The 13312-nt window shown below is 56.6% G+C and overlaps 1 protein-coding gene across 1 annotated transcript; it reads left to right on the forward strand.

Annotated features, from left to right (window-relative positions):
• The first annotated feature begins 1576 nt into the window (after positions 1–1576).
• LAMP1 (lysosomal associated membrane protein 1) lies at positions 1577–13305 on the forward strand. The gene is made up of 9 exons (XM_061133498.1): positions 1577–1703; positions 6518–6639; positions 8217–8433; positions 8546–8704; positions 10642–10826; positions 11290–11415; positions 11943–12009; positions 12099–12269; positions 12439–13305. Exons 1-9 carry the CDS (start codon positions 1652–1654, stop codon positions 12576–12578), a joined length of 1239 nt encoding a protein of 412 aa, XP_060989481.1. The 5' UTR covers positions 1577–1651; the 3' UTR covers positions 12579–13305.
• Positions 13306–13312: the final 7 nt, after the last annotated feature.

Below are 13312 nucleotides of genomic sequence, written 5' to 3' on the forward strand. Positions count from 1 at the left end.
CATGGGAAAGCACAGGTCACTGGCCCCAGAGAGCTGGGGTGGAGATCAGGGCAAGACTTCAGCGAGCCCAGACTCCTGCATCTTCTCACACACAGAAAGCACCAAGTTCCTTAACTTGGGTTATCTGGTTTTGCATAACAATAATCTGACCTTTGAACTACCTGCCCTTTGTTGCAAAAACTCCTATATACCCTGGCTTTTTCTCTGGGCTATTTGAGATGCTGTCCCCCAAGCTTGAAGTCCTAAAAATGTCAGAGGCATAAAGCACAGCTCTCAACTTCTAGCTTGTGCATCTTTAGTCAACAAAAAGCCAACAAGCCTGGGGTTCCCTCAGCCTCTTAACGTCCTCTCTCTTGAGTGAGGCCCCGCTGAGAGTCTTCCCTGTCCAGGACAGCAGCAAAGATCCAGAAAGGTCCCTAAGCACCTCACCAAGACATCAGCGAGTCCACACTGCAGTCTTCAAGCCCTTCAGCGTCAGACTTTCTCAGCTGTGTGTTAGAATCTGGAGGGGAGGGTGGGTAAACCGGAAAGGAATGACAAGGAAAAGACAAAACCTACACAAAGCAAACACGTGGAAGGTCAACACCACCACAACCCCACGGGAATCACAGTCTATTGGGCGGGGTGACGGTAGGCGGCTCCCGAGCGGGTGGTCGGAGGCGCCGAGGCCGCAGCAGGCGGGGTGGACAGGGCTGGACGGCCGCCTCTCCGCAGAGACCCGGCGCGGCCGGACCGCAGTCCAGAGAAGAGGACCTGGCAGTCCCGAGGCGAGCGGGGGACCAGGGCGTGGGCGAGAGGCACTTAAGGAAGGTTGTGAAAGCGGCGGGCTAGGGCTTCCCCGAACCTTCCGAGCAGACGCTGCCCCGCCCGGCCCCTCTGGGACGCTCTAGGAGGGGTCGCAGCTGGCAGTCAGCGAGCCCTCCACCGCCCCTCCACCTCGGGCTGTGTCAGCCTTCCTTACGCCCGAGCTCTGCGTGCTTCCGCTGTGTCCACTTCCCCGCCCCCGGCCCCTATCCGGCCTTCGTGGAGACCCTCAGGAAGTGTCCACTTTCCCGCCCTTGTGGAAACCCTCAGGAAGTGTCCACTTCCCCGCCCCCGGCCCCCACCCCCACCTCGTGGAGACCCTCAGGAAGAGTGTCCACTTCCCGGCCCTCCTCCAGGAGCCCCCCGACGCCGAGGCCACGTCCCTGCATGACACGGCCGCCGAGGTGCGCCCACCCTCGGCCCGCGGCGGAGAGCCGCAGTCTGGTCCTCCCGCAGCCGCGGGCCGGGCCCGGCGGCTCCGTGGGCAGGTGATCGGCCGTGTCCCCGCCCGCCCTTCGCTTTCGGCGACCCGGGACCTGACCAGGGTAGCGGGCGAGGCCCGCGTCACGTGGCGCAGCGGTCACGTGCCGAGGGCAGGTCACGTGCAAGGCGGACGCGGGGCGGAGCCTGAGCTCGCGCGCTCTCGCGAGATCCGCGGAGATCACGTGACGGCGCGGGAGCGGTGCGGCCTCACGTGACGGGCGCCGCCGGCCGCGGGGTCTCTTTCGCGCAGCGGGCGCAGCGCCGGGACCTGCTGCCCTCTCGCCGGCCCGGTCAGTCCCCGGCCCGCCTGCCCGGCTTGGCCCGGCCCAACCGACCCCGCCCCGCCCGGCTCCCGCTCGCGCCTATGGCGGCTCTCGGCGGCGCCCGGCGACGGCCGCTGGTCCTGCTGCTGTTCGGTGAGACGCCGGGCGGGGGCCGAGGGCTCGGGGTCCGCCGGCTGAGGGGCGGCTGTGAGGGGCCGCGCGGACCCCGGGGACGGAGGCTCCGGGAGCGCCGGACGGGCCGGCTGCCGGGGGCGAGGTCGGCGCGGGTGCCCGGAGGGGACGGAGGGGCCCGGGGCGGCTCTCGGGCTCCGGAGCCCGCTTCTGGGGTCCGTTGGCGGAGACTTGGCGGCTTCTCAGCGCTGCGGTTCGCCTCCTCACCTTGGGGGCTCCGGTGGTCGCGGAGGGCTGCGAGCGGCTGCACCCGAGACGAGGACGGCGCGGGCCTCGGTCCCCGCGGGGGACAGGGCGGGCGGCGACCCCGGCCTCAGGAGCCCGTCCTGCGGGCTTTACCCTTGGCCCTGCGGGCCGGCACGAAGCGCTGACCTGTGTTCTGACGTTGCTTGCTCGCTGTGCGTTCTCATTAGGTTATAACGATCTCGTTACCCTGGGGAGTTTCAGGGAGCCCGCAGTGGACAAAGGGCCTGGCGTCACAGTGGCCGTGCTCATGTCTAGCGAGGCGTCGTCGGAAGAGCGGCGTGTGTGTGACTCCAGAGTCGTGCGTGGTTGTGGGTGTTTTCTCCGTTGAGGGATTTTGCTCTCATTTATTTGTCCTAACGAGAGAGAAACCGTGTTAACTGAACAGGAATCACTGCCTAGTTTGATTTGACTTTAGGACTTTTGACAACTCTCTCTTTGGCACTTTCTCTCCTGGTTCCCATGACACGGGAAGATGAAAGTGCTGGGATCTGAAAAGTGCTACCAGAGCGCCCTAGAGTTCAGCAGACACAGAGGCACTTTCCACCCCTACCTTCTGGGAATTCTAGATGTCTGCTGTGAAATCCTGTTGCTGGTGACGGAATGGATTTTGGTTTCAGGTTCTTGTTTTGCCTGTTGTGTAAAATGCATTCTTTGAGCTGCAAGACCAGCCGCAAGGGGTGACCTTATTCCAGCAGCAAACCTGGAGCCTTGCTCTCCCTGGCAGGTGTCCTGAGTTAGGTGAGGAGTTCCTGGGATGAGTCTTGTCGTGTCAGGGTGGCTGGCTGTTTATTAGAAAAGCTTGCCTGCGTTACAAGTTTATTACTGTGTTTTATGTTTTAAAAACTCACCTGATGAAAAGAAAAATCCATAACTTCTCTACATTGATAGCTTGGAGTATCGTGTGTATAATTACTTTTTTGATGTCCATTTTGTCAAGTCTTTTTAAGTTTTATATTTGATTAAAAATCCATTTTAAAAAGTTTTGTTAAGAGCTTGGATTTGGATCTGTTTAATGTTTATTTTAATACACAATTTCACCAAAAAGCATTTTTCTAAAGATGTTTCAGAGTTCTAAATTACAAAGTCATCCTGCATTAATAACTAGAAAGTTAAGTTTTGTTTGAAAAGTTTGTAGAAAGCTAGGCAAGTGTGAACTGAAACTTTTTGATACATAGATCAAGTATTACATAATGGGACTCTTGACCGTTGATGTCACCCGGTTGACCTTCCCCTTTCAAAATGAATAACTGTTGCTTACAAAATAGGGAGAAAAAAAATTTTTTTTTTTTTTTTTTTTTACTGATAATGTTACTCTCGCTTGTGGGAGTTTGTCAGTTACGCAGGTTGGCGATCCAATTCTTCATTAGGTTTGAAGTTTAAATGTTTTAGGTCCATAATTTTGAATTTATATTGTTAGATCCATGCCAGGCTGTGGTAGTCCTTTCTTCGCGTGTCCAAAAGACTTGACCCCATGCGTGTATGACCTACACATCTTCTGGAGCATCTGTTCAGCTGTGTTGTGATTATGTTTATGCCTGTATCTTCCGTATCCTACAGCCTATCTCAGCCTCACACATTAAGTGCTCAGGACCTCCGTGAAGAGACGTCCAGTTTGGCAACAGTGCCCCCTAGCAGAACATGCATGTCAGCTGTTCAGAAATGTACACAGTAGTCTTAGAGGTTGTGATTCTGTGGTTGTGATTCTTTTTTTCCTTTAAGTCTTCATACATGATTATGTATCACTGATTATAAAAATACTGGATTCAAAAGAATTGATCTTGGATTAGAAAGTGATTTCTTTTAAAAAGTTAATGAATTTATTGACTTGTTTCTCTAGATGGCAATCTCTTTCATATCTCAAGTGAGTATGTTGTAATTTGAAACATAATCATTGCTCACTGAGTGTTGGAGAGAAAGTGTTCAGGTGTGGTGAGCTCGACAGGCACGTGGTCTGAGTCAGCAGGCCCACTTCCAGATTGGCTCTGCACCATCGTGGCAGTGTGACCTCGAGCATGGTGGTAAACTCTCTGCTTTGGACTCCCCATCTGTGAAAGGGAGTCCTCATAGTGTCTACCTATTAAAATTGTCACAGTAATTCAGTTACCTGCAAAGCACAGTACAGGTGCTCGTTAAATAAAACACTTACCTGACGGTTTGTGTCAGGTGCCACGATTCAGTGATGAGCTTGATAGGTGAAGCCTTGTGGCGCTGAACGCATCAGTGGTAACAGCTCACTCTGAAGGCAGGCCCTGGCCATGTTCTCAGCGCTCCTCTTGCTTCAGCTAACTTGATGCTCTGACAGCTCTCATGTCGGCTCACTTATTTTCACTGTACAGGTGCCTAAACTGAGGGTTTGGTGGTTCCTCTGAGCCCAGCTCACGGGGCCAGGAGTGAACGGAGGAGTCTGTTTAAGATTGAGCTTTCACCTTAGGCAGGCATGCTCCCACAGCTTGTTTTGGAGACTGAAATGTCTCCAGATGGAAGTTTTCTGAAGGAATAAGGTGCTCACTCCTCACGGGACCCTGGAGAGAGGATGATGGCGAGTCCTGAGTGAGGGGTTGCCCGTGGTGCAGGTTCTGACCTTCAGGAGGGACACTCCTCAAGTTATGAAACATTCTGACTTGAGATAGTGGTGTTTCTATAAAAGAGTTAAAATGAAACTTCTGACCATTCGCATACATGCGTTCTCTTAAAATTTTATGTTATAATGCTGTTGTAGACATTTTTCTCTTGACCAAAATTGACTTGTGGTTTCTTGTTTTAATTGCAAAATTTCTGGGCCTCTCCAGAATACATGTGGGCCTCTAGTGCTGCTGAAATCTGTTTGAAGTTTGTTTTAGTAATATTTCTTTGTTCTCTGAAAGCTCAGGTCCTTAGCATGTTTATTACTAAATGAGAGAATTATGTGGTTGAAAAGTTATTTAATGTGAAGTGTTTTCTAGTGGAGGTCTTTGAGTCAGTAGGAAGTGTTTGGTGATTTAAGGAACTCTTACAGGAGAGCAGCTTGGTAGGAGCTGATGTGGGAGGCAGTGGCCTGCCCCACTGAGCCCGTGGTGCTGCACATTGGTGGCACGTGGATCCCACAGTCAGGGCAGGGCAGGGCTGCCCAGGCCTGGGGCGTCCGTGTGCACCGGGCGCTGGCCGGCGTCCAGTGTCCGCCTGTCTTCTGTGCCCGGGGTCTGCCTCTGCTGCTGGGCCTGCATTTGCCTGGCTGGCGTCTCAGCGGCTCTCGTGCATTTACCCTGTCGCGCTCAGAGGCGTCTTTAAAACCTTCAGTGTCAGAACTGAATCATGGGATTTTCTCTCCTTTTAAAACAGTATTCGTTTGTTGGAAATGATTTCAGTGTCATCTTACTTGAGTATTCTGAGGAGTAGCTTAAAAATTTGTGAATCAAAACAGACAAGAATGTCTGTGACGCCCTCGGTGGCTTCGTCCTTGTGTAGCAGCTTTTCTCTGTTGCTCCAACTTGATGTTTCTTCTACCTGAGGCTTACGGGTGGACTGTGGGGGATTCTGTCTGTCCTCTCCGCTTTAGGCCTAAATAATAGTTGCTCTGAGGATTTTATTTGGTGCCAGTTGCAAGGGTGGAGGGAACTGGGTTCACTGGAGTCACTTACACATGAGCAACAGGGACCACACGTGGGAAGCTAGCTGCTGCTCTCAGAGTGCACCACCTGGGTCGCCTTCACCCTTAGAGCCGTCAGAGGCGGGTGTGTCCCGTCCTGGTGAAGGGCATGCAGGGACCTGTGCTGCAGAAACACAGAGGTGTGTCTCTTGGCACGTGGCCACACCTGTGCTGGCTGAAAGCTGCTTGGGTTTAGAAGGGTCAGAACATGTATTCCTGCCCATCTGTGCAAGAACCAGGTGCTGAAGTGCATGGCTGTAAGCTCAGCTCTGTGCCCCTAATCAGGGTGCACCTGTTGCTAAGTTGTCGGCTCGGGCTGTGGCCCTGGCCCTGGCTCAGAGCCGCAGTCACGCCCAGGCTGGACAGCTCCCTTCCGCCCTTCCCTCGGGCACTTGGCCTCGGTGCAGAGGTGGCGTGGGGTCCTAAGGTCGCACAGCCAAGCCCAGAGCCAATGGAGTTACTGTGTTTTGAGGCCCTTCTGGAAGAGGGTAAAGAACTCTGATCTTCGAGTCTGTGGTTTTTCCTGCCCTGTCAGCAGGTAAATCGGGCAACTCTTGAGCTGCAGCATGGGTCCACCGTTTGTGTAGAAGGTCAGGGTTTGGTTCCAAGGTTCAGTCCTTTCTTCAGGACCCTGCCCCGCCTCCCTGAGGTCCTCTGAGGAACCAGCGTGAGGCCGTCTAGGCCTGGGGTGACCCCAGATTGGCACACTGACGGGGCGGCTTTCGAGAGGACAGTGTCACAGGGGTGTGGGGGGACAGAAGCCCTGTGGACCCAGTCCTCGGTACCTGCCTGTCCCGGTCTTTTTGGCAGTTAAGCAGCTTTCCCAGTAACAGGCACACTGCTGCAACTGTGAGCCCCAGACATTTTCAAAAAAGTCACATGGTGGTTTCTTTCTGGGAGTCAGCAGGCCTCCTGCACGGCACATCGGCAGTTTTTGTGGTGAAGAATGGCAACGGGACCGCCTGCGTCATGGCCAACTTCTCTGCTGCCTTCCTGACCATCTACGACACCAGGAGTGGGCCTCAGGTAGGAGAGCCCGGGCCTGCGCACCTCGCTGTGTGCGCGTGTGCTGGGCCTGCTTGACCGTGCGGCACACTGCGGTGTCCCGGGGTGGCCTGTGCTCACTGAGGCTGCAGTCACGCAGACCGTCGTGGGCCCTGCTCTCAGCTCCCCTCTGGGCCTTTTCCAGTCTTCCTCACGATTGCATTTTATCTTCACAGTGCAGTGCTTCATTATGCTGACGACATGGGTCTGCTCGCCCGTCACTTGTAGCCGAGTTCTCGTGTTCTTTTTCTCCCTGGTGTGCAGCTCCGGGAATAGAGCTTTCTTTGATCTGTTGGTTTTGCTTTAGATAAACTGTTGCACTGCAGGAATTAACGTGAACACGTGTTGGAGGTGCAGGGTGACCACACCAGTCTGCCAGGACGTCCCTTGTGGTCTTGTTATGGCAGCACGGCACTTCTGCAGAGGGAGCACTGCTCGCTGCTGGCCGAGGTCCCTGACGGATGAGCAGCGTTTCTCTGTCTTTTGTGCCGTGCTTATTGCGTCCGACTCTGCTTCCCCGTGGACTGTAGCCCGCCAGGCTCCTCTGTCCATGGTGTTCTCCAGACAACGCCGGCACAGGGAGCCATTCCCTTCTCCCTCTCTGTTGATTCTTCCTCCGTTAATTACCTGTTTGTGAACTTTGCACTCACTTCTTCTATTTACATTTGCTCCTGTAAATATGTCCTCACATCAGATTTTGCTGCCAGTGCTTTGTTGAAGCACCGTTTTTCTTACCCATCCCCATGTCCACCGCACGCCGTCTGCTGGCACCTGGAGAGCAGGGGGAGCCCAGGACTCCCAGGAAGAGGAGGACCAGCAGGTCCTGCGGAGCCCCCTGGACTCACCAGCCGTCAGACAGAAGGGAGCTTTGCAGGCTTTGTCCACGGAGATGCCTCTCATTGTAAAGATTCGTCCGGGCACCTTTTAATTTCCACTTCGCTTTTTTGGGGTTGGAATTTTTAAGTATTGTTTCATTATATGTTAATCGTATTACACAAGTGGGATCATTTGTTTGCAGTAATGTGACTTCCCACTTCACGAAATCTCTGTTACAGGTGTGGTCTGTCTACAGAACAGGGCTAAGACAGCTTCTCGCTGGCCACTTGCTGAGTTCAGGTCATGAAGATGGGCTTCGGTGGTTCTGTAGTTGTTTGTTTTGCATATAATAGTTCACGCAAACAGTTCTGCAGTGAACTTCATCTTCTCTTTGTTTAGAGAGACATGTTCTTTAAATGAGCTCTGTAGCAGTCACGAAGGTCTGAGAGTATCAGCTCATCCCGGAGCCCAGCATGAATTATTTCAGTTTATGTGATAGATTTATTTTCGTTCTTATGTGAAGTAAAATTACATCAGTGAAGACAATGTTAGTAATTAGGTCATCCTTATCTTACACTTGAATTACTTTTTGGTCTGTTACTTGAGACATAAAATACTTTCATGTCTTTTGTTTTTATGACAAATGTATGCATTGATAGTGATGTCTGAGGTGGAGAGGGTCTGGGTTCCGAGCTGTGGTTGTTTCTGAACCCTGTAGTAACCCGTCGTTGTGTTGGTTCCAGAACGTGTCCTTCAATCTGCCACCTGGTGCGGAAGTGTCAAACAGCAGCTCCTGTGGCAAAGAGAATGCTTCTGACCCCAGTCTCATGATCACTTTTGGAAGAGGCCACATGCTGACCCTCACTTTCACCAGAAATGCAACACGTTACAAGGTCCAGCTGATGCGTTTTGCTTATAACTTGTCAGACACAGACATTTTCCCCAATTCGAGCTCCACAGGTAAGAACCGGTGTGGACCAGTGATGAGGTGAAGAGAACTGGGTTGGGGAGTATCTAAACTGCTTATAAGCAAGCACTTCAAGGGGTTAAACACCGATTTTTTAAAATACAGGAGTCAAGACTGTGGAGTCGGTGACCGACATCAAGGCCGACATCAATAAAACGTACCGGTGTGTGAGTGACACCCGGGTCCACATGGGCAGCGTGACGGTCACGCTCCAAGACACCATCATCCAGGCCTACCTGTCCGGCAGCAACTTCAGCAGGGAGGGTGAGGACCCCGCCGGGGCCCCGGCCCCCTCTGTGGGGAAGGTGCCCTGCTCCCTGAGGTTGGGTTCAGATGGGGTGCGGGGCAAAGCAGGCAGACCCTCTGCCCTCGTCATGGAGTGGATGGGGTCGGGGGGGCGGTCTCTACACAGAGCCCTCGCCCACCACAGTCCCGCTCAGGCAGGTGGGCCTAGGGTGCCAGTCGGGAAGACCGCATCCCCCTCCTGTGAGATGAGGGTACTGACCTCTCAGGGGGTGTGGGGGCCCAGGAGTCTGCAGAGAGTGCCCTGGGCACTGCACAGCCTGCTGTCTTCTGCGTCCGACTCCCCATATCCTGTTGGTCAGCTCACAGGTCACCTTGGGGGGAGGTGGCATCCCCCCACCCAGCTCCTTGTGCCAGCCTTGCCTGGTGGCTCAGAGTGGCCGGGTGCTGGGCTGCGTGGCAACCCCATGGCCCTCCCTGTGGCTGGCAGTAGGTTTGGGCCCTCCTGCTCCCAGTGGGGCTTCGAGGCTTCTGGGCTCTGCACGGCCAACGGACGAAGGTTGGTGTTTGTGATCAGAGATTTAATGTTAAAAAAAAAATCCAAAGACTGTTTCACAACAGGTGAGGTAAGGCTTTCGTGCCTGTGACCGACCTTTTGTGGGGAGCAGCCACGGGCCCTCGCCCTCCCACTCTCATGCTGCTCCTGCGCTCGCGTGGTGGAGCCAGGCACCCACGGCCACCGTCCGCAGCAGCCACCGCCTGGCCCTCCTCAGAGGAGGCTTGCCAATCCCTGACCCCACAGGCACGTCAGTGGCGGGGTGGGGGCTGAAGGAAGCCCCATGTGACCGGGAGACGCGTGGCCCGCGGCCCCGTCACAGGGCTGAGGGGCAGGTTCTGAGGCCACCATGTGGCCCTGGTCAGGCCAGCCCTGGAGGGTCCCAGCTGCTCCTGGGGCAGAGTGCACGTGAGGCTGTGGGTGCGAGCTGGGGTCTCGGTGCTCGGGGGCGCCCGAGGCAGCAGGTCATGTGCTCTCAGGAGCCCGGGTTTGCAGTTAGCAGCTGAGCATGGGTCTCAGCAGAGGGAAGCAGTGTGGACCCAGGAGGTCAGGCCAGGCGGGTAGCATCTGGTCTCCTGACCTGCCCAGGCCTGGGCACGCCTTACCTGACGGCTGCCTTCTGCTTCTGAGGCCTCTGAATGCAGGCATAGAGACTCATGTTGTTGTTAAGGTGTCGCTCTGTTTTTAGAGTACTGGTTTCAGAGCAGTTTTAGGTTCACAGCAGAACCGCAGAGGGTACAGACTCCGCACGTAGCCCGGTCCCCACGCAGGGGCTGCCCTCTCTTGTCAGTGGCCACATGGTGGTCTCTCTCCAAGGAGGGACAGCACAGGCGTGAGGCCTCCTGCATGGGGTTCTCTCCCCGCTGGGGTCACCGCCCACCCGTGGCCCCCTCGTCTGCTAGGTGTGGCCTCCTGCCCGCCCTGGACGGGCTTGCAGCAGTTGTGGCCTGGGCATGGGTCTCGGCTCCGAGTCTGGCCCGCGGGGCTGCCCCTGCTGCCCTCCGGGGGACATGGGGCTGCTGCCGGCCTGCGGCACGTGTCCGGTGTCTGTACCCGCTTGGCCTGGGCGCTCCTGCCCCTCTGCTGCTGCCTCGGGACCGTGTCCAGCCCGGCACGCAGGCGCTCAGACAGTGTGTGAACTGTCAGTTTCAAATAGTCTCGGAGACACCGTCCCAACGGCACAGGACACGGTTGAGGTTTTGTTCCTGACTTCACGGGAGGTTTGTTCTGTGAGAGGGTGTCGTTGTGGGCGAGGGGCCACCTGAGGCCCTAGGGTTCCAGGAGCAGGAGGGGCTGGGAGTGCAGGCAGGCGTCGGGGGCCGGGGGCAGCCCACTCCCGCTCAGCACTTCTGGAGTCCTGGCTCCCTGGAGGCGGAGCACACTCACCCCACTGTCCCGGCAGAGACGCGCTGTGAACAGGACCTGCCCAGCCCGGCCACCCCGACCGCACCCCCCCGGCCCTCGCCCACCCCAGCTCCCGCGAGCCCCACGGTGTTCAGGTACAGCGTGAATGGCACCAACGGGACCTGCTTGCTGGTCAGCATGGGGCTGCAGCTTAACGTCACCTACAGGACAGTCGACAACAAGGTGGGTCGGCCGGAGCCCTGCTCCCTGCACTGGGTCCTGGGGCGGGTCGTGGGTGGTGTGTCCTGGGGTGCTCAGCTGGACCCCCATCCACCCGGGCCGCTGTCCTGAGGCCACGGAGCCTGAAGCTGCCGTCCCCTCAGGGCAGGTGTGTCAGCCCTGAGAGGGCGGGCTCTCCTGAGTGTCCACCAGGTGCTCAGGGCCCTCTGCTTGTCCTCGGAGATAACAGTCTCCCCGAGGCCAAGGGCCTGGGGTGGCTTTGAGAGACGGAGGCCTGCCCCTCCTGCAGCGATGAGAGCCGGGGAAGGCTGCCAGAAGTACCAGAAACCGTCTGCATCCAGCAGTCTTCTCTGAGTGGACTTGCGTCTCTCCTTCTGGTTTTGATCCTGTGGATGGGCCGTGAAGCCACTGCCTGCTCACGCCCGGGGCTGGCGGGCGGGGAGCTGAGCCCTTGCTCTCCTCACAGACGGTGACCAGAGAGTTCAATGTCAACCCCGACAACACCACCTTCGGGGGCAGCTGCTCCGCCACGCTGGCAACCCTGGAGCTCTCCAACAGGAACCTCCTGCTCCTGCTGCTTCAGTTCTCAATGGTGAGGCCCCCCAGCCCTGCCTGGTCTGCGGGACCCCTGGCCCCCTAGCCCGCGTCCATCAGCAGAACCCTCACAGCACTGGCGGTGCTGCAGGGGCTGGGGTGACCTGAGGCCTCGGGTGCTGTCTGCGCCCCGTCCTGGAGTGGCGTCCCCACGCCCCAACTCTGCACCCCTGCCTGGGGCGAGTCCAGTCAGCAGGAGACCAGGGACGCACAGACATGGCCCTGGTGGACGTGCGTGCCTCACTCTGCAGCGGACCACTGTGCTTCTCCTGATGAACGCTTTCCCGCAAAGTTCAGTGTTGGCTTTTGGGGAACATGGCTCCTTTAGCCCCTATCCTAGAAGACTCCGGCTCTGGGCAGGGACTGTAAGGAGCCACCTGGAGTTCCGTTACTGAGACGACAGGCTGCCTTCTTGCTCCCGAGCGCCGCGCAGTTTCCTCCTGAGGCTGGGGTTGCCGGCAGTCACCGTCACCAGCGGGTGACCCTCTGGTCTGATGGTGACCATGTGTTTGTCGTCTCCTCTAGAACGAGAGCTCCAGCCGGGTTTTCCTGCAAGGAGTCCAGCTGAACCTTACTCTGCCCGACGCCAAAGGTGAGACCCCCCACCCCCATCCCACCCCACCCCACCCCACCCCGCATGTCCTGCAGGTGCCTGGCACGCTCAGCCCACTGCCTTTGCAGACCGCAGCTTCACGGCCACCAACAGCTCGCTGAGAGCGCTGCAGGCCACTGCGGGGAACTCGTACAAGTGCAACGCTGAGCAGCGCCTGCAGGTCACCAGCACCTTCTCGCTCAACGTGTTCAGAGTGTGGGTGCAGGCGTTCCGTGTGGACGGGGGCAAGTTTGGGCCTGGTGAGTAGGCAGGGTGGTCAGGAGCAGGGCCCCGGCATCCTCTGCCTGCGCCCTGACTCTGCAGGGCCAGCCCGGCCATGGGTGCTCCCACCACCCTCCAAGCAGGGCTGGGGAGGCCTCCCCGCGAGAGCCGTTGGGGCGAGCCTGCTGTCTGTCTGTCCGTCCGCAGTGGAGGAGTGCCAGCTAGATGAGAACAGCATGCTGATCCCCATCGCTGTGGGCGGCGCCCTGGCCGGGCTGGTCCTCATCGTGCTCATCGCGTACCTGATCGGCCGCAAGAGGAGCCACGCCGGCTACCAGACCATCTAGCCGCGGGCACAGCCCCGGCCACTTCCCTGGGCTTAGATCACTGTCGGGGCACTTTCTTGCAAACTGGTTTTCATATCTGCTTTATCCAACGTGAAGTTCATCTGGCAACACTTACTATGCACAAGAGAGTAACTATGGAAATGACGGTGTTAATTTTGCTAACTGGGTTAACTATTTTGCTAACTGGTTAAACGTTAATATTTACCAAAGTAGGACTCTTAAGGGGGTGGGGGGTAAGAGCTTTTCTAAATGGGCACAGGCTCCACTTTGGTTTGGCTTCTTGAGACCATGGTGTTGGGGCTTTTCACTCAGACGTAAGCCTCACAGAAGGAGGGTCTGGTCCACGGCTTTGTTGAAGGTGGTGGCCGGGCAGTGAGTGCGGAGGGCGAGACACAAACCCGGCTCTTCAGTTCAACCTCGGCGCCTGGCCCAGCCTGGCCTGGCCCCCAAGCCTCAGGGCACCTGGCGCTGGGTCCTGGGGCCCACGCACTGCCTCTTGAGAGCTGGCACTTTTTAAAATAGAAAAATGGGTGTTATTTTTATTTTACTTTTTTGTAAAGTGATTTTCCGTTTTCTGCTGGGAGGTTTGGGGTGATCCTCTGTCCGCACTGTGTACAGTAGTCCTTCCGCTCTGCTCATCGCTTGCAGCTCAATGGGCTGTGTGCCAAGGATCCCCTCTGGGACATGTTGCCGTAACGATGCTAATAAAACATCTGTTTGTCTGGGCCTCCCTC

The sequence above is a fragment of the Dama dama genome, chromosome 30, assembly GCF_033118175.1.
Source record: "Dama dama isolate Ldn47 chromosome 30, ASM3311817v1, whole genome shotgun sequence".
Classification (NCBI taxonomy): Eukaryota; Metazoa; Chordata; class Mammalia; order Artiodactyla; family Cervidae; genus Dama; species Dama dama.

Coding starts and splice junctions, on each gene's coding strand:
- LAMP1 (XM_061133498.1), top strand. CDS start 1,652: ATGGCGGCTCTCGGCGGCGCCCGGCGACGGCCGCTGGTCCTGCTGCTG. Junction 6,640..8,216: donor ACACCAGGAGTGGGCCTCAG/GTAGGAGAGCCC, acceptor TGTTGGTTCCAG/AACGTGTCCTTCAATCTGCC. Junction 10,827..11,289: donor ACAGGACAGTCGACAACAAG/GTGGGTCGGCCG, acceptor CTCTCCTCACAG/ACGGTGACCAGAGAGTTCAA.